A 20,045-nucleotide genomic window follows, 5' to 3' on the forward strand; every position below is an offset into this window, starting at 1 on the left:
ATGCTTTTTGCATTGGGCCACCCCAAACTCACGTCAAATCACACATCATGTCTAGGGGCACAGCCTGCATCACAAAAAACTCAGATCTGAAATTCTGAACAGAAAGACTCTGCAGGTTCAGCCCCCAACAGAAATTGCTCTATGGTCTCTGTGTTGGGAAATGGGAACAGATCTTGCTCATCACCAACCTTCCCTCTGCAAATCAGTATCACTATGAGGCTGAACTGAACAGCTTGCTCCAGAGTTTTAAGAGATACGTTTCTGTGGTGTAGTGGTTAAGAGTGGTGGACTCTAATCTGGTGAGCTGGGTTCGCTTCCCCGCTCCTCCACATGCAGGCTGCTGGGTGACCTTGGGCCAGTCACACTTCTCTCTGAACTCTCTCAGCCCCACCTACCTCACAAGGTGTCTGTTGTGGGGATGGAAGGGAAAGGAGATTTTTAGCCACTTTGAGACTCCTTCAAGTAGAGAAAAGCAGGATATAAAAACCATCTCCATGAATAAGAATTCTATGGAAAAGGACCATCCCTGCCATGATGATGAAAACTATATGTTTGGATTTTGCTGTATTATACCAACCTGTGGAATATGACAGTTCGCAGTTTCAAAATCTATTTGGCCACAGTGGATTGACAGTCTGGACACACAAAAACCTCTGGAAGATCTTTTGAATCCATGCCTATGCGAAAGCAGTGGTACCAGTCCTTGCAGTTTCCTTCACAGTAAACCACAGTTAGGTCACCACTGGGCCTCCTGCACCCTTCCTTCAAAAAACATAGTGACCAGCAGCCTTCAAACAAGGAAGGTAAAATATCTGAGCAATAGGTTAGTGTATCCTTCCATCCCTCTGGGCATGATTGAGACACAGTAATGTGACTCTCTTTCAAGATTTGTCTCTTCTTGGGAGTAACAGCATCAATTTCCACTTGAAAATATTTGTCTTGTCCTTCAAAATAGGTTTTCCCACTGTACTGTTTTATTTCTTTTGCAATCCAGGGTCTAATGGCAGCCATATCCTTTTGTATGAACTGTAATTGTGAGCAGAAGCAATCAGATGGGCAATGGTACATGTGAAAGGACTGTAGTCACTGGAATTACCTTGCCTGGGTATATCAGTTGGTGCAAAAACTGACCAGTCCGCAAAACTATACGGATATTTTGAATCCATCTCATACAGACATTCTAAGAAGGATGTTATTGCATCAATCACAGAGTGGTTCAATCCATGTTTGGAATCTAGGTAGAGCATAGTCTTCCTTTTAAAAATGATTACTATCAGTATCCAGTGGACTTCTCTGTCATTTACTGGAATAATCAAAACATCTTTCTTTAGCACTCCATATCTCAAACAGTTCTTCAGAGCTTGCACTGGCAATCTTTGACATATCTGCATGAAGTGGCAAGTAAGTGGGGAAATTGTTCCATCGTGACCTAGCTCTTTGGCCATGATCACCCTGGAGGCAAGAAAGGCATCTATTATGCAGTCATTTATCCAGTTTGATCCTTTCAGTGTGTTTATGTCATAGTCATACACACAGATGTTGCCAACTGAACCCACAAGTCCCATGGTTTGTAGACTGAGTGTGGGGAAGGTACAGTTGTGCCATGGGGGAACTGATGTACAAATCAGTGATTTGTCCAAACACTTCTCACTTTGTGTTGAGAATATGGGGCTGCTATCAAAAGAATCAATATTGGTCACTGTCAAATCCTCTTCCCACTTTGTGGAGTGGAGGTCATCTGAGGTTGAGTGCTTTCCAGGTGTCTCATAGTCAGTTGGTGATCTTAAGGAGTCCAACCCCTCAGCAGCCTGCACTGAATCAGATGCTGGAGCTACTGTTATCTTTTCCTGCAGTCTGGGGAACTTTCTTCCTGATCTTTTATTTCGCTTCAACTGTGTGAGCTGCAACTGGCAAGGCTTCCCTGGTTCTGGTGGCATGCTAATAGATTTTGTGGCAGCTAAAATAGGGTAACAAGTCCTGGATGATGGGCACACAATGTCCTGTACGGACTGTGCATGCATGGCAGACCTTATGGTCGCCAGGAGAGCAGCTGCCCGTACAGCCTATATGGCCACCACGAGAGGGGCTGCCTGTATGGACGCTACGCGAGCAGCAGCCTGTACAGTCGCCACGAGAGCAGCTGCCCGTATGACCCATACGGTCGCTGCGAGAGGGGCTGCCTGTACAGTTGCCACAAGAGCGGCAGCCCACACGGACGCCGCACAAGTGGCAGCAAGTACAGCGACCATACTGTCACCCTCCCCCCAGCATGGCACCCCGGGGCACCACCACCCTGCTGCCCCTTCGTATGCCCCTGCAGCCAATCAAATATACTATGAACAATCTGAAGTCATGCTGGGCACAATTCACCACTAATCCTGTTCTTTTTCTAAAAACACGTGGTGGAATCCAGGAAAGCTGTCAGCAGGCACCATGATGCCCATGGGCACCACGTTGGAGACCCCCTATTTCAAAGTTTGCACTGACAGAATCTGTCGGCAAGAAAACTTGGAGTTAAACCTCCATTTATAATTACCCCCCCCCCAAAGCAACCAACTTTTGTCCCAAAACCATTTGTAGCTGAATTGACGCAAAACAGGTGATTGTTTTTCATGGTTACTTTGGTGGCCTCCTTCTAGCTGGTTTGATAATTTACATTCACAGGTAAGACATTGGTGTGATCTTACAATATAATTTGGTGGAGTCCATTTAACAATCATGACGATCCATGAGGATTAAAGTATTTAATATAGTGTTTGTTCCTTGGCTGTGCTCTGTGGGTTTTGTGGTTCATTCTGTGGTCATATTCATCATGTGTGATTTGATAGTGATTTCAGGGTGACCAAACATAAAAAAACCTAAGGATCCATGGGGATCTGTGCTTCATGAGAATCTTTTTACAGCATGGCAGTGCCCCAAAGTGATCTGGCCATAAGCAGCATAGGTGGTTGGGTAATGAATATGGGGCGACCCAGAAAACTGTGGAGCCGTAATTTTTTAAAAAATATATATATTCAATTTTATAAGGATAGGGAAGTACAGAAAGGGAAAAGGGGGAGGGGACAGATAGATATAGATTAGATATTTGAAAGACCTATAAAGATTATCAAATCCTACAAAATTATTATTATTATTATTATTATTATTATTATTATTATTATTATTATTATATATTTGTACCCTGCCCATCTGCCTGGGTTTCGCCAGCCACTCTTGGTGGCTTCCAAAAAAATGAAATAAAAATACATTAAAAAGTCACACATTAAAAACGTCCCTATACAGGGCTGCCTTCAGGTAGTTCTAAATGTCAGGTAGTTGTTTATCTCTTTGACATCTAATGGGAGGACATTCCACAGGGCGGGCACCACAACTGAGAAGGCCCTCTGCCTGGTTCCTTGTCGCTTTGCTTCTCACAGTGAGGGAACCACCAGAAGGCCCTTGGTGCTGGACATCAGTGTCTGGGCAGAACGATGGGGGTGGAGACGCTCCTTCAGGTCTACTTCAGGTCCCAGTCACCAGACTAGCTGCCACATTCTGGATTAGTTGTAGTTTCCAGATCACCTTCAAAGGTAGCCCCATGTAGAGCGCATTGCAGTAGTCCAAGCGGGAGATAACTAGAGCATGCACCACAGTCTCCGGGCAGGTAGGGTCTCAGCCTGCGTACCAGATGGAACTGGTAGACAGCTGCCCTGGCTACAGAATCGACCTGTGCCTCCATGGACAGCTGTGAGTCCAAAATGACTCCCAGGCTGCGCACCTGGTCCTTCAGGGGCACAGTTACCCCATGCAGGACCAGGGAGTCCTTCACACCAGCCCACCCCCTGTCCCCCAAGAACAGTACTTCTATATTGTCAGCATTCAACCTCAATCCATTAGCTGCCATCCATCCTCCAACCACCTCCAAGCACTCACACAGGACCACATTCTCGGGGGTAACAGATTGAAATTGATTCCATGCAACTTGACCAGACAGGGCTCTAGCACTCTCCCACCCCAGCCCTGCTCCCACGGTGGTGTCTACCTCCTTCCAAATATGAGCGACTTTATCTGCAAAAAAATTTGCAAAATCGTTGCAGGAGATCTTGAGGTCTTTACAAGACCCCGATGGTAAAGGTGGTTCCATTAAATTGCAAACCACCTGAAAGAGTCTCCTGCTATGGCCCAAAAGTGGAAACAAGAGGAACTACCGACAGTGGAAGAGTGGAGAATGAAACTTATGGACTTTGCAGAGTTAGATAAAATGACTGGGAAAATTAGATACCAGAAAGACCACAAGTTCACTGAGGACTGGAGAAAGTTTACGATTTATCTGGAAAATATCTGTGATGAACAGACAACGCTAGTTGTTTTTAAAGAGGCTTTGTGATGGGAAAGGGTATTGTAAAAGAAAATGAGGAGAGGATATTATTAACTGGCAATATATTATAAAGGAAATGCGTAATAAATATACAAATATGAGGATTGTGGGAGGAGCTGGTGGAAGTCAAAAATTTGTAATATGGCAAATATGTAAATGTCTGAATAATTTGTAAAAGAAAAATTTGTTAAAAATTTAATAATAATAAAAAGAGTCTCCTGCTACTATTTTCTTCAGATGCAATAGAGGCGGTGAAGAAAGTCCATGTTTTTGTGGTGCTGCATCCACATTTTTGATAGTCCAGTCTGTAGGCATGCCTTCCAGGTGTGATTTGACACTGCATTTGTTGGAGTTATTTTTAAAAAAGTGGAGGATCCATGAGGATCCGTGTATATCTGCCTTTAACCCAGACCCAACTACACAATTATCAAGAGCTGAATCCTACACAGGAGTAGACCCACCGGTTAGGCTTTAGTGGGTCTCCTCTGGAGGAGGCTCTGAAAAATGGGACGAGAGTGTGCATTAAGACTGGCCAAGATCATGCAAACAGAGTCAATATTTTAATTAATATTGGTTTATTAATTACAAGCAAACAGCAAAGCATCTGCACAAACAATGCTGACACCAAACCCTACGTATAGTAAGTAAAATAGAAAAATCGCCACCCGACCCCACCCCCACCCATCTTCCCCCCCCCCCTCAACAAATGAAAATGATTTGTAAAAGTGTTACATGAGGGAGAGACATTGCACACTTTTGTAAATCAACAAAATCTTTAATGAATAAATAAATAAATAACTACTAGTCATAAAAAAGAGGCCTCCTCACTTGAAGGACATCAAAGCCCACCTGAAGTCCCAAAACAAAACTATCATACCCTGATCCACGCAGATCCATGCGCGTATGGAGCGATCTCTGTGGATCTGGATCTGATAGTTTAGTCTTTACGGTTGAAGCGAATCACATATATAATTGTATGTTTCGGGACATCAGGTTGGCTATGATGTCCTTCAGGTGAGCTTTGGGGCGTACGGCTTTCCTCCATCTCTACTACGCAGGATTCCTCTGGAATTACAAGATCACTTGCACAGCTTTCCTCCATCTCAACTGCAGAGGAGAGATCCAGGAGAGAACCACACTTTGTACAAGTAGTTAGACTCTCACTTGCAGTGGTCCTGATGCAGCATCTCTCCATCCCAACAAATGCTGCACTCAGCAGCTGGAAAAATGCAGCGATATAGCCTAGATAAATAGAAGGTCCAATATGCTGCTCGCTGGGAATTTGAGGCAATTCAAAAGATTCAGGGAAGTCAATTTCCCCATTTTGTAAGACAGCAGACATGTTCCATATCACGGAAATCAGGACGAGTATCCCTGCTGGTAAGTTCAGCAGAGCTCCAAGCCCAAAAAAGGTTAAGAGAAAATCCTTATGTTTTCTGGGCTTGAACACATTGAAGAGGGCAAATGACTGTAATCCAAGGGCTGCTGAATTCATAATGGCAGCTAAGGCCATTAAGTCCTGAGCAATAAAAATTTCCCTCGGGAGGCTTGGATGTTGTTCATGGAGCTCTTCACAATGGTAATAAGAGTTTCCGTCGTTAGAAGGGTCTTTCCAAAAACAGACCTGCCAGATTCCAACCCAGATGTTTCCAGAGCCGATTCCCTTGATGTTGTCCACACGCCACACTCGCCAGTTGACAACGGCTGTTGAGGCAATGCACATAATCCAGGCCACAATATCCATCAGGAATGCACACAAGTGGAGACCGGAAACTAAACTCAGCCACCTGACCACCAGGGAGCCTTCTTTCACTCGCATGGGGGGTTTGGAGAGGAGGGGAGCAGGGGAGACCTTGGCAGACATCCTGGAAACAAAAGAGAAGACAAGATGCAGTGAGAGAGGGAATAACAAGCATGTCTAGTCATTGAAGGACATCCTCCCTCCTGCATTCTTCCTTCCATGCACAGAAAGAAGAAGCAAAAGAAAGAGTTCCTGCTCTCTCCCACCCCCTGGTTAGGTAGAGACACCTGATCCAGAGATGCCGACACTCATACTTTCTTCCAGCACACTGCTACTGATTTAATCTACTGTTGCATTGTTCCTGTGAAAATGGCAAGAACCTAAGCAAGCTGTTGTGGATGGGAAGCTGCTCATGATTTTGCTGTTTTGTGGGTTAAACCACAGAGCCTAGGACTTGCCGATCAGAAGGTTGGCGGTTCGAATCCCCACAACGGGGTGAGCTCCCGTTGCTCGGCCCCTGCTCCTGCCCACCTAGCAGTTCGAAAGCACGTCAAAGTGCAAGTAGATAAATAGGTACCGCTCCAATGGGAAGGCAAACGGCATTTCTGTGCACTGCTCTGGTTCGCCAGAAGTGGCTTAATAATGACCCAGAAGCTGTATGCCGGCTCCCTCGGCCAATAAAGCGAGATGAGCGCCGCAACCCCAGAGTCGGTCACGACTGGACCTAATGGTCAGTAGTCCCTTTACCTTTACTGCAGCTATCCTTTTCCACTGAGCATAAACACACCTGATGGCATAGTGAGGAATGTTTAATCCATAAACTTACGTGAAATGCCTTCCTCAGCTAGAGTCTAGCGTGCCAGGAACAGAGCAGGGATTTGCTAGGTGCTCCTGAGCCTCAAGAAGACTGAGCTGTTGGCCACTGAGCTGACGTTCGCCTGAGCAGCCGGCCAGCCACAGCAGCAACTGCTCTGCAGAATTCTTAGGTCAGTTACAGTTGCAGTTAGAATCCTGACAACAACACAAATCTTAACTCCAGGGTACTGGCCATTTGGAACATCAGGAAGTGGAAAATGGGAGGGAACTCAGTTCCCTTCTTTCCCAATGCAGAGTGTCTTTTCCAGGACACTGCGCAGTTAAAACACATTCTTCCTGAAGTCAGATTCAAAGCAGTTCCGGCAGTAAAAATGGTGATACAGTATGTGTACCTCAGCACAGATTTGTTTGATGGGCCTGAATGCCTTTCATAAAGGATCTCCATGTACAAGAAAGGCTAATAGAGTGAGGCCCTGAACCATAAGAATTTCCTTGGCAAAATTATTGCAGACTCCCTACAAACCTGGGACAACATGGAATTTTGCCATGGGACCCACCAGTCACACCAATACGGGCAATACCATTTTCAGAACCTAGGTGTCCATGATTTAAAATCGCTTTCCTAAGACACTTCAGTCAAAATATTTGTGTTGCTTCCTTCCTGTTCCTTTCTGTGTTGATCCTCCGAATGTGAGCTGCTCAGCTGCATGCAGTTTCCACTGAAGTGTGTGTGTGTGTGTGTGTGTGATTAACATTCGGCCAAGCAATGGGCCTAAATCCCTCTATTTCACCTGAAATAACTTTGGGAGCCAGCCTTTAAAAATCTAAAGTAGATATCAAATTCAGAGGAATTAAAAACTGTCATCTTTTTGACTATTTGAAACATCTTAGAACATACACAAATGTTGATGTTTGAAGGAAGGCAGCAAATGGAGCATTGGAGCCATCCATTCATTTCAGGAGTTGTGACCATTGATAAGATGAAGCACTTTCACATCGCATGGCAGTGTGCAGTGTGCTTTTAAAAAGGTAAAGGTAAAGGACCCCTGACAGTTAAGTCCAGTCACGACTTTGGGGTTGCGCCACTCATTGGCTTTACTGGCTGAGGGAGCTGACATTGGTCTGCAGACAGTTTCTACGGGTCATGTGGCCATTCTGGCGAAACCAGAACAGTGCACAGAAATGCCGTTTACCTTCCCGCTGGAGCGGTACCTATTTATCTACTTGCACTTTGACGTGGTTTGGAACTGCTAGGTTGGCAGGAGCTGGGACTGAGCAATGGGAGCTCACCCCCCTCAAAGACGCAAGTCCAGTTCTGTATCTGCATGACATCATCCACACCCAAATGCTCTCCCTTTCTGTTTCCTCCACTTAATCCGGATACACCATCTCCATTGAAAACTCTGCTCGGTGACACCCATCCAATAGAAAAGTGCTGACCGTCTTCATGCAGATACACTTCCGTGCAGGGGTTTGGCCGACAAGTTCTTCTCCAGTGTGGGGATGTTTTCAGGGGCTCTTTGCTTTTCCCTGCCTCCCCTTTCATCCTCACCTGAGGAGATCTTGGCCATTCTCTTGACAGGGACCTCCGTTCTCAGGCCGGATTTCTGTTTTCCTTCATTCCTCCTTCTCCCGGTCTGGTTCCCTGAGCAAATAAGAGAGAGGAGGTTTCATGCAAGTCAAGGTGTGCAATGGATCTTCAGGGCATTTGGAAGGAAGAAAAGGTTCAGGAACAAGCGATGCAGCAGCCCCCCAAGCGTAAAAACACATTTGGACATATCGCTCAAGAGATTCCCCCCCCCCCCCGCCGCCTTTTAGGATATAAATGCAGAACATCCTGTGCTCCTATTAATATACAAAGTGGGGTATTTCATATGATAAGAAGAGAGTAAGCTGCCTTATATGGAGCCAGACCAATTTTGGGAAAGTGCTACATGGGCCAGTCCACCAATTGGCTACCAAGGAGAACATAGCAAAACACAAAATGGCTGCCATATTGAGGCATCTGATCAAGACCTGTATTTTAAAATGAGCTCAAAAAATATATCTGCAGATGCTTGTGTGTTTTTATGCCAGGCAGAAGACCAGCTGGTTAAGGATTTTGGCAGATGTTTATCCTCCTGGCCAAGGGCCCCCCTGATCAAGCTGCAAAAACACCAATTAAGAGTTAGTAAATAGTAGGATTTATTGTTTAACAGAAAATAATACCATGTGCCTCCCATTAGGCTTTAGCCACATTTTCCTAAGGTTAAAGGGCAAGAGCTAATAGAAACAGCAGCTGGCTTGAAAGGGGGGTATAAATTTAAGGGATTGCCTTTGGAAAGTGTTTTTACTAAGTTCCTTTTTACTTTGAAAAGGCCTTTGCTTCTAAAAATCTATATATGTTATGTATGAAATATATTGGCTTAAATGTAATTATGCAAAGGATTTAGAAAGTAAGAAATGCTAGATTCTTATGTTAGATTCTTATTTCATTGATGGTGTGTGAGAATGTGAACCCAAGATCTGTTTAAAACCATGAGCCATCTGTTTTAGCCATCTGTTTTGGAGTGAATCGGGCAATAGGGCAATAGGACAAAGATGATCTGATAATTAAGGTGCCTTGTCGAGGCAAATGTAAGATATATGGCTACTTGTCTGCCATTTATGCATAGAAGGAAATATAGCTCTTTGTCTCCCATAAAAGGTAATAGGAAATGGGTGTATCTTTTATAATTGGTTCTAGCAAACAGCCAATAGGAATTTCAACCAGGCTGATGGGACAGAGGCAGCCAAAGGAGGAGCAAGGGGGCTGGGCTGAGGAAATATAAGTGCTGGCCATCAGGACTTGAGTGGACAGAGCTTTGGTAACCATATACCACTGTGTCTCTCATTTATTTGTCTGACAAATAAATTATTATTTTAATTTCTCTATAGCTGCATTGAATATTTCATTCCAGCTAAGCGTTAACCACAAGCAGGGTGCTACAATATGGTGTGGTATTGAAGGAAGGCGAGGACAGGTAACCCCACCTAGGCCCAAAGCAGGCTCAAAGCTTCTCAAAATCATTTTTTCAGCAGCTAAAAGGCATTAGCTCATTTGCTCTGTTGTAACAAAGGTAGCTGAATAGAACAATTTCCCAGGCCAGTTGACCTCGCTAAAAGAACAGAACTGACTTTTATCTCATTCAGTTGCAACTCACGTTGGACATGCTGAACCACTCTCACCCCCCTTTCCTGGGAAGGGCGCCAAGAGTCCCAAGACAGGAGCTTTCTGTTCATGCTCAGGGGAACTCATGAGGCAGGACTCGAGAAGGAGGAGAAAGGGGAGGGAACTGGAAGGGGAATATATACTCTGTGCAAATGACTGTGAACCCGTGCTTGTTTGTGACTTATCACACTTGCTCCTTCTACCAGTTCATGGATGGTAGAAATAAAGCTTTTTCTCTGAAACTATTCCTTGAGTGTCTGTTGACTCCCATCTCCCTTTCCCAGGTGCAATATTTTTCCCACCCGAGGGAAAAGCCTCATAAGGCTACAGTATGAAATGAATTTGCCTGGCTGTGGGGCCTGAAGGCCGCACCCTGCAAGACCCTTTCCACGTGGCCTAGGCCCCGACTCGCTAGCCCCACAAAAGAGGCTCCTCATGAGGCTGGAGGAACATCACCCCACTGTGAGGCGTGAAGGCCGCTCCCTGCATGTAGGTTAATTCACAAGCAAAGGCAGTGAGCTCCTTTAAGGTGTTTTGTTTTTATGTAACAGTTCAGATTTTGCAACACTTATTCTGATTGCTAATGCTTCTGCTTAGGAAACTTCAGTCATGAAAGAAATAAGAGTGAAGACAAGCTCCTGAAGTCATTGACGTAAGCCAAAAGCAGGAGGGAGAAAGCGACAAGTTTTCAATCATGATTGGCAGGCCAATTCTGAGAGGAAGGGACTGTGGTCAGTGTTTTGCAGGAGCGATTCAGTTGCATGCTGACCATGTCAGTTTGCCCAATTAAAGCAGAATTAAAGCACTCTGGTGCAACAAATCCACTTTTTAAAAGGACTTATTTGCAGTTAGGGGAGTGACAGGGCAATGCAGTAAAAAGTATTATAGGGTAAAGTACTGATGGTGGAACCCAGAAGCAAATCAGGATGAATGCTAAATAGAGTTGGCATCATCTAACCTCCACATAAATTTTGTGCAAGCAAACTAGGCTTAATTTCATTCTTTTCTTTTTTTAAAAGGATCTGCACAAGCCCCTTTACTGACTTGTGAATTCTACTTTCACATACAATGGTCTTTCACCCACTTTCCAGTAGATGGCACCATCTACTGGAAGATAGCAATAAAAAGCTCTGCCTTGAAAATGTCGTCTTTCAAATTAGCCGGGTTAACTGCTAATGCAGTAACTGCATCCGTTAGCCCCAGTGTCAGTGGTCCAGCTGGACATATGCCAAGGCCCAGGTGCCAGCACAGAGCCCAATGCTTGCCCATCTCCCTTTTCCTGATGTCAAGAGTGCATGGTGGCAGCAGAGACAGCAGAGCCCTCCTTTTTGTGCCCCTTTAGCCCCATCACTGCTGCTAACAGCAGGTGAAATAATTATATTTCAATATGCAACAATATAAAGGTGGAGAAACAGAACAAGCAATCTTTGATGAAATGTCACAAAACAAGCGGGGCTTGCTAATACAATTAGCAGTTTTCAGTGTGAAAAGGGCTAATGAACCCATTTCACAGGTAAAAGAACTGAGGAACTGAGATCCCTGTTGTGCATTCCTGCATGCACAGCAGGAATTGAGATTCAGATTTCCTCAGTCTTTTCTACAAAGAAATACCGTATTTTTTGCTCTATAGGATGCACCGGGCGCTAAGAAGCACCTAGTTTGGGGGAGAGGAAACAAGAAGAAAAAAATTCTGAACCCCCTAAGCCAGAACAGCAAGAGGGATCTGGCTTCTGGGATAGCCTCTTGCTATTCTGGCTTCGGGGACAGCCTTTGAAGCCTCTGCAGAGCATCAGGGTGCCTTCCCCCCACTGCCCTGCAGAGGCTTTGCGCAGCTAACCCCAAGCTAGAACAACGAGACGGAGTGCTGCGCAGCGCTCCGTCTCCCTGTTCTGGTTTTTGGGCTTAGCCGCGCAGCCTGCATTCGCTCCATAAGACGCACACACATTTCCCCTTACTTTTTAGAAGGGGAAAAGTGCATCCTATAGAGCGAAAAATACAGTAATATCTCACATAGTAACTATAAAAGTAACATGACTTTCAATAGAACCAAGCTACCTGATCCTCCTGCATGCCCCAATACATTTTATTATTTTATGATTATTTGCTAAATTTGTACCCCATCCTTCCAAGTGAATTCAGGGTGGCACTGATTTGTTACAAGTGGACCTCCCCGATGAATGTAAGAGGCAACTCTATCTTTCTGTGTACATCCCCTTATACATTCAAGCAAATGGGGGAGCCATCATGTGTTACTGCCCCAGGAACTGAAGACTGGACTTCAAGGTCTCCACAATCTGTATTTTCATCTCCGTGCTATTTCCAGACGCTATCGCCATAAACCAACGTTTTCCAAGCTTCTGATAGCTGCTGCTTAAATGATTTTCGGTACGATTCTATATGCATCTCCCCAGAAGTTGAGTTGCACTGTGGACCTACTCCCAGGGAAGTGTGCACAGGATTTCACAGCACATAGGCTGGGAGTGACTCATGTTTCAGCCTGACAAGGAGCCACTGAGGTCAGTGAGTTCGTCTGTTAATTATGAGAGCTACTGAGATCAGCGGTGGGAATGAAGCTCCAAGTCAAAGCCTGTTATTTACTTAGTGCCTGCCAGGAGTACGATCCTCTTCTCAACACTGGCAAGTGTGCAGGTTACGATATGCCTGCCTTGTCTTGTCTGGATAATTTATGCTTCCTAATTTCAACCTCCTCCCTCCAGGAATCTAGGGCTATTGATGGGTAAACAACCCAACCGCTGCTTGAAATCCAAAACTGAAGATAGAAAATGACAGAGACAGCTGCCAGGGAAAACACTGGCACTACAAACAGAGAAGGCAAATTGCCAGATCTCATGTTTTTAGTTGGGAAAGGGAAATGGGGCATATATACAAATATATATGAAAAGACAAATTCAGGTGGCAGTTGTCTCAAAAAACAGCTGTCCCAAACATGGTATTACTAATTTGGACTGTGCCAGCTCCAGGTTTTTTGTGTTTGCAGGTTAGAGATGGGGAGTTGTTGGCAAGATGCCCCCAGTGAGCCCAAACTTCCCCACCACAAAGAGGAAAAGATGAGGCACACCTTGACTTGGGATAGTGGCGGACGGGGAGGAAGAGATTTGCTGTTCCACTTCAGGCAGCAAAATGTTTTGAGCCAGCTCTGATGCCAACCATTTGGTTGAATGTCCAACAAAGTTGTTGCAGAAGCACAACAGCTCACAAAACAGAACTACCCTGCATTCCCTTTACTCTCTCTCACACACTCACAAACACACACAATCTGCTCTGGAGCACTTTTGGGGGGGAGGGGGGAGGGAGGCTGCATGCAGGAGGAGAGGGAGGGCAAGTTCTGTTGCAGGAATGGAAATATTTCTCCTTGGCCATTGCTTTGTTGGATTCAACCTCTTGACTTGAACCTTAATTTTGTGATCATGCTGCATTGACCCAATAAGGAAAAGAAAAATTCTTCTCCATGACAAGAGAGGGCTGATTCAGATGTTACCTTGGTGGCTTAGGTGCTGCTGAAAAATGCAAGCAAAAATACTTCTTTGAGCCTCGTGACCATAGTACTTCCATAGAAGCCAGGGGTGAGGACCAGAAGGTGTGGTGATCCACATCACTGCTACACTGACTGGCATGGATGCTGCTCACTAGGAGATTGAGCTGTGCAAGCTGATGAAAATCCCTTGTATTCCTTCTATGGCAGCTACTTGAAGGAAATGTAGACTCAAGGTCTAAACCGCCATGGTATTGTCTCTGGTGTACAAGACCACAGTGAGACTGTGGTGTCGAGTTTGTTGTTTGGGATTGCTCCACAGCATGATTGATCGCGGTGTCCCCATCAGTGAAGGACAACAATGGCTCCCCACAAGCACTCACCACAAGAGGGGAGGCAGAAGCCACAGACTTCCCAAGAGGCACAAGAGACACAGCAAGGTTTTTAAGGTTTTGTTTTGGTGTCTGGACAAAGGGCCAGCAGCACAGGGTAGAGAGGATAGATTGTAAACACCAGTTGCGGCGAGGAGCTCGTGGATCTATGGCCAATTCTCTTCCTGTGCGCTTCTTCGCTCAGTACAGAACGATCCTCTCTCATCACCGCAAGCTAACATCAGCACCGTGAAAACCAGAGGGTGTCTGGGAAATGTTCGGATGGTGACATAATAAATAAATAAGCAGAAAAGAAGTTGCACCACCCATGGCTCATACCTGAGTAATATGTGTCTATGAATTACAATCAGATTCTTTACTCTCTATACCAGACAGATCTTTGCTTTTCCCTTTTAAGGGTCCATTTGACATTTTCTCTCTCTCAAATATCAAGCAAGTCTTCAGACACAAAAATTAAGGTAGGGGTAGGCTCTGATCACCCATCCTACCAAAGTCCATCAGAACCATGTTTCTTAATGTGCCTGTTTGCTCTCTCGGGTCTCACCCCTGATTCCCTCCCTAGCCAGCTTGCACCTGCGTGTGTGTGAGAGAGAAAACAGGGGAAATGATTTGTTTTCCACTTCATGGCCTGCAGGTTTCCTTTGGGGATGCCTCAGCAGCACATTTGGAGGCTTTGGTTGAAATGCAGAGGCTGCTTGGAGAGAGGGGGAGATTGATTAAGCTCTTTTCTGTGGATAGTCTCCACAACTTATTCAGCATATTCAGAGGTAGTCTGCCTCTCAGCTTGGAGGCTCCATATAGCAATCTACTGACAGACACCCTTCTCCACTAAAAGCCTCCATTCAACTGAACAGGCAATAGATGTTTACTTACTCTTGCTTTACTTTTAATACAGATGAGCACTGCACTGTACAGTTGGAATCACCTGAGACAGGGGTGGGTACGCTTTAATCAGGCTAGGTCTGGCTGAAGTTGGTGGGGCCCTAAATTTGTCTTAAAATACCAGCCTCCATGGCCAAATTTAGCACAGGAGTGCTGAAAGTTACCCCAGAACAACATGCATGTGGGGCTCCTACTACTGTCTCTGTGTTATTAACAAACCACGCCTTTATGGACACACATGGCCCAGTTGCATAATCTTCCTTGTACACCTAAATCTTTGCAGAGAACCCAGTGTTTTCACAAAGCCTTCTGGAGGTTTCGTTTTGCGTCGCTTGAGCAGCGGTAGTTATATCAAAGTTGTCATTGCTGTTTCCACAGAGAGATCAAGGAGGACAATCCACCGAATATAAACATTCCAGTTTCTACCCAGAGATGTAATTATGGCTCTCATGCAAGGATAATGTGCAAGGCATATTTTCCCCCATATGTCCATTTCCCCTAACATTTAGTAATGCGTTTTTGTATGTTATTTTCACAAATATATGCATTCCTGGGCGCATTTACACTAGCATGTGTAGTTTTGCACACATTGCTTGGCTAAAGCAGTGCACTGCAAAATATGGCAATGTGCTGTGTTTCGGTTTGCAGCTTGTTCTAGTAAGTGAAAATTTAAAAAAAGCAAACTGAATCAAATCTCTCAGTCATCCCTATATGAGCCACAGAGCTGCGGGTTTGAGGGAGCCTCGGACGAGGTGTCCTCTGGTGGACCCCTCCCCTGTGTCTCCTTGGGGGATACCCCAAAGCTTAACAGAAGAAAAAGGTGTTGGAATCCACAGAGATCCCGGCATCTCCAAAAGCCACTGGTGTGTGCCCTCTATTCACACCCCCAAAAATTGTGCATACCTGTAGTTTGTGAAGTGTGTTGGGAATTGTAGTTCTATGACGGGTAAACTACTGTTCCCAGGGTTCTTTTGGGGGGAACAATGGGCTTTAAATGTATGGTGTGTGCAATGCCCAAGTGTTTACTATAGCATTCACTGGATTTGCCGCGTGTCTCACCTACTTATGACACCTCTATCGATTTACTACATCACCCTTTACTAGGAGTGTTGACAAGAATAGAGGTAATATCTCCCTAGAAAGAACTACATGCGTCTACCAGGAATAATTCTGTAGCTTTGTTTAGAGTGTGTTTAAAGGAGTGAAGAGGACAATCACAATTGAATTGGCTTTAAAGGTAAGTCATATGATCTCAACATGAGAAGAAACATGGCAATGTTTGCTCCATCAGTCATTTGACAGCATCTTCATTCACTGAGCTGATGTCCAATATAATTTTTATGGCCTGAGAAGGCCTGCCCTCCCCCTCTATTTCTTTTATTGTTCGAACCTCCCTTTTTTACTGCTGGAAAGTTCTTGCAGAGGCAACAGGGGAAGAGTTTGGGTTGGCGTCTTCTACTGGCAATAAAAGACAGGAACGCCTCTAGGTTAAGAGCGGTTTGTCGCTCCTGGGGGATAGTTTTTTTTAGACAAAATGTTAGGGTGAAATCTACACCTCCAATGCTGACATTCCCGCTGGTGTGTGTGCTTGTTTGTGAGTGTGAAAGCCAGTATGGTGTAGTGTTGGAATAGGACCTCGGGTTCCAGGGTTTAAACTTCCCCTCAGCCATAAAACTCATGGAGAAGGCATGGGCTAGGGTAATACCATGCCCTGGGAGGTGCTGGAATGATCCGGGGGGGGGGGTAGCAGCCTCAGGTGCAATTGGGAGGCATGGAATAAAAATAAGGGGTTTCCTGGAGGGATCTTCAGTCACCGTGAAAGGATCAATAGGCTTAAAACACACACACAGCCCCAAACTCAAATGTGCTACGTGCCCCAAAACATTACAAACATTTCCTAGAGTCATTTGCTGGGTATTTCATAATTTCATCACATCTGAAGGGAAAGCCTACCGGATAACATAAACGAGTGCTTTTAGGCAATTGGAAACATGAGTTCCAAGGAAACAGCTTGCTTCGTGCCGTGACACCAACCTCAACTGCTCTGCTATTCTACTGGCTTTGCCAAAACTTTAAAAAGTAGTTATTACTGTGCAAGAAAACTCTCTCACGTGCCCAGACCCTATATATATATGGTGTGCGCATACATAAGCATATAAAAGCACTTTCCATTCTAGTGGGAAATCACAAATCACTGATGGAAACTTTCTGTCTCATTAGGTTTTTCCTTCCTGAAAACAAAATGACAACTCAGAGAAATGTTTTCTTATCTCCTTCTAAGAGTCTCTTCTCCAGTGCAGTGAATGACTACATCATACCCACACCATACATTAAAGGCACATGGCTTCCCCCAAAGAACCTTGGGGGTTGTAATTTACACTTCACATGTAGAGGTCCCAGCACCCTTAAACTACAGTTCCCAGGATTCTTGGCGACTCTGCTTTCAATGCATAGTGCACACATGATAGATTTAGAATCAGTGCCTGCAACTGCAAGTGGAGCCTTTGCGGCTGCATTAGTCTGATCTGGAATCTGGAAAAATGGAACAGAAAAACTGTAGTGATGTGGGAAATACTGAATGGTTGCTTGTACCAGTGGTATAGAGGAGTGAATTTCTAGCTTTCCACATGCATGGATCCCTCCCTAACTTGTGTGGGATTAGGCTGGTGGTATTGAACGGGAAGCAGCAAAAGCAGTATTCCAAAAGGCAGTGAGGTTTTGCTGCACATGCTCTATCTATACTGCTACATGAATTGTGCAAATAGGCAGCAGAGTAGGGTGCCAGGTCGTCGCCCCCCCCCCCCCCGCCGCCACAGGCCCTTCATCTGCTGTATTTTTCTTTGGGCAACATTCTAAATCTCCTGGCTCCTCCTTCTCTGCAGTTTCTGGGAATATTGGAACCTAAGGAAGCAGCACCAAGTTCTCCATCAGCCTCCAAGATCTCCACCCTTTTAGTTCTTGGGAATCCTGGCTTTGTAATTATATCATTTCCCAAAGAACAAAAACAGTTATAGTGGCCTCAGATGCTCCCTTGAAGCAGTTATATCTTCTCTGCACATCTTCTCTGCACATCACTCTAGGCAGCTCTAGGCATGAAGGTGGTTTCTGCAGCAGAATTGTCCACAGAGTGCACAACTGGAGAAGTGCCTTTGTAACTCTTTGAGTTTTCAGGATCGCAGGAACGATTTGCACAGTTAACCAAAAAGATGAGCTAGAGATGCATTTGCAGAATCAAAATACAAGGTTTGTCCTGGAATATCAGTTCTGGGAGGGGGGAAGAGCTAAGTGCCTTCATGCCCTGCCTGGAAGCTTCCTTGAATCACCCATCCGGCTTTTGTGGACATCAGTGCATTGGACTAGAATGGGCTATCGGTCTGTTTGCATGACCCTAAGTAATTGTGAGGTTGGGTAACTTGCGATCTGAACAGCAGTGCCATTTCCTAGAAAGTCAAACATCTTTTCTGTTTCTGTGGAATTAAGCTTTACTTACATTCTGCCCAAATTGCACTCCCTCTGTTCTCATCTGCCACAGTCCACAAAAGTCTGGGTGTCTTTTTCTGTCAACCTTGTGCTTTCCAAACAACTGGCCTCCTCCCAAACCGTAGTGCTTATATACTGGGATGGATCTCGTACACGGAAAACCACAAGAATTCATTTCTGCTCTTCAGCCTACGTCTGGCTCTGTGCTCCATATCGCAGCATCTAGTAACACCCCCCCACTCCCACAAAAATCTCTGAAAATCCCAAAGAGCTCAATATAAGTCTCTCCCCCCACTTTGTGTTGTCCTTTGATTACAAAATCCAGGCTCAAAACATGTGGGTAAATTAATTGAGTATTAAAAGGATTCTTTTAAGCATCCATCCATGATTTAGCACAGGCCAGCAGCACCAAAGAAAGAGAGGAGGGGAAGAGTTTGGAGTACTCAGACCATGGACTTTGGAGTATATGTGTGAATACCAAAACTCTCTTCAAAGAAAAGATGAGTTCTTTGATCTGCAAGTAGGCATGCATGCACACGATGATGTCTTAACTTTATCATAATATATGTAGCCATTTTACTACTTGGAGTATTTTAGTCTGCTTCTGGCAGTTGTGAATTGTGGCAAGATGTTATATAGCGCATTGTGCAGCCCCACCCAACCCCTAATCCTCTTACATGTCATCTCTGAGAATCTACTGCCTGCATGTTGCCAGGTGTATCTTTATAATCACCTTGAGGATTCAAACTTGATTTTTTTTTTTAGTGGAAACAGAGATTCTAACTGCAAAGCTGAATCCCAGAGAAAGTGTTTCATATACTGTCCATTGATGTTTTTCTATGCTTCTGCATGGAGTGTGACATACAAATAGCTCTGTTTGCGATGGCTTAACTGTTCATCAAGAGGTATGTGTGTTGATGACCCTCTGAGGAAAAACAATATTTGGCTCCAAGTTTCAAAACAAGTACAGAAGTAGGTTATAATTACCAACAATGAGGTAGGAACAATGAGGTTCCTGGCAGAATGGAGTGTTCCTGGTGGGGTATGTAATTTGAAAGGATTTTTTTAAAAAAACAAAAATGTTCATGGAGTGCTCTAGTAACAACGGTTTCTCTGTCCTTACTGTCAACAAAAAAACAGGAGCTCTGTTCTGATGTCACCACCCTCTTCCTCCTAAGGCTTCGTCCGAGTTGTACAAGTGTCTCTTTGTGCGCGTTCTGGGAATGGAATGTAAATAACTGGAACGAAAATAGTAGGGACAGCAGGTATCTCGCTGAGACGCAGCCCATCATATTTGCCATCCCTGGGATGTCCTGACCTTGGCTACCTGAGTGCCAACCGAGTTAACCTATAATTCAGAATTGTCTACAGAATGTCAAGAATGAAAAGTGAGGTTGATGTTTGTGCACCTATAATGAACCATTGTGAGTCACGCTCCTCTGTTATGGAAAGTAAAGGAAGAGGACCTGATTTCTTCAGGCTTTGATACGGCCTTAAGTTGGGGGACAACGGGGCTGTAAGTTGTTCCAAATATTTAGAGTGTGAGTCACCCACCTAGAACAGGCTGTAACTGGTTTGTCCAAGATGATTCTAGGAGAGCACCTGTGAGAAAAGCTAGGTGCTTTGGCTGGAGGTGGGGATAGGAAAATCCTTCCACACTGGCTTCTCATTTCTCCATCAATTCACCACATTCT

The 20,045-nt window shown here is 44.8% G+C and overlaps 1 protein-coding gene across 2 annotated transcripts; it reads right to left on the reverse strand.

Moving 5' to 3' along the window:
- Positions 1-5,093: 5,093 nt before the first annotated feature.
- LOC310838650 (claudin-34-like) lies at positions 5,094-8,905 on the reverse strand. Of its 2 annotated transcripts, none has more exons than XM_083726202.1 (2): positions 6,925-7,251; positions 5,094-6,222 (listed from the first exon to the last, which is right to left on the reverse strand). In XM_083726202.1, exon 2 carries the CDS (start codon positions 6,219-6,221, stop codon positions 5,295-5,297), a length of 927 nt encoding a protein of 308 aa, XP_083582328.1. In that variant the 5' UTR covers position 6,222; positions 6,925-7,251; the 3' UTR covers positions 5,094-5,294. The 2 variants fall into 2 exon arrangements, 1 of the variants encoding a protein (XP_083582328.1); XR_014561100.1 differs by lacking the exon at positions 6,925-7,251 and adding an exon at positions 8,467-8,905 and having other exon boundaries at positions 6,034-6,222.
- Positions 8,906-20,045: the final 11,140 nt, after the last annotated feature.

Source organism: Podarcis gaigeae (assembly GCF_964106915.1).
Source record: "Podarcis gaigeae genome assembly, chromosome: 2".
Classification (NCBI taxonomy): domain Eukaryota; kingdom Metazoa; phylum Chordata; class Lepidosauria; order Squamata; family Lacertidae; genus Podarcis; species Podarcis gaigeae.

What these genes read in the sequence shown, in the direction of transcription:
- LOC310838650 (XM_083726202.1), bottom strand. Translation starts at nt 6,221, where the DNA reads ATGTCTGCCAAGGTCTCCCCTGCTCCCCTCCTCTCCAAACCCCCCATG.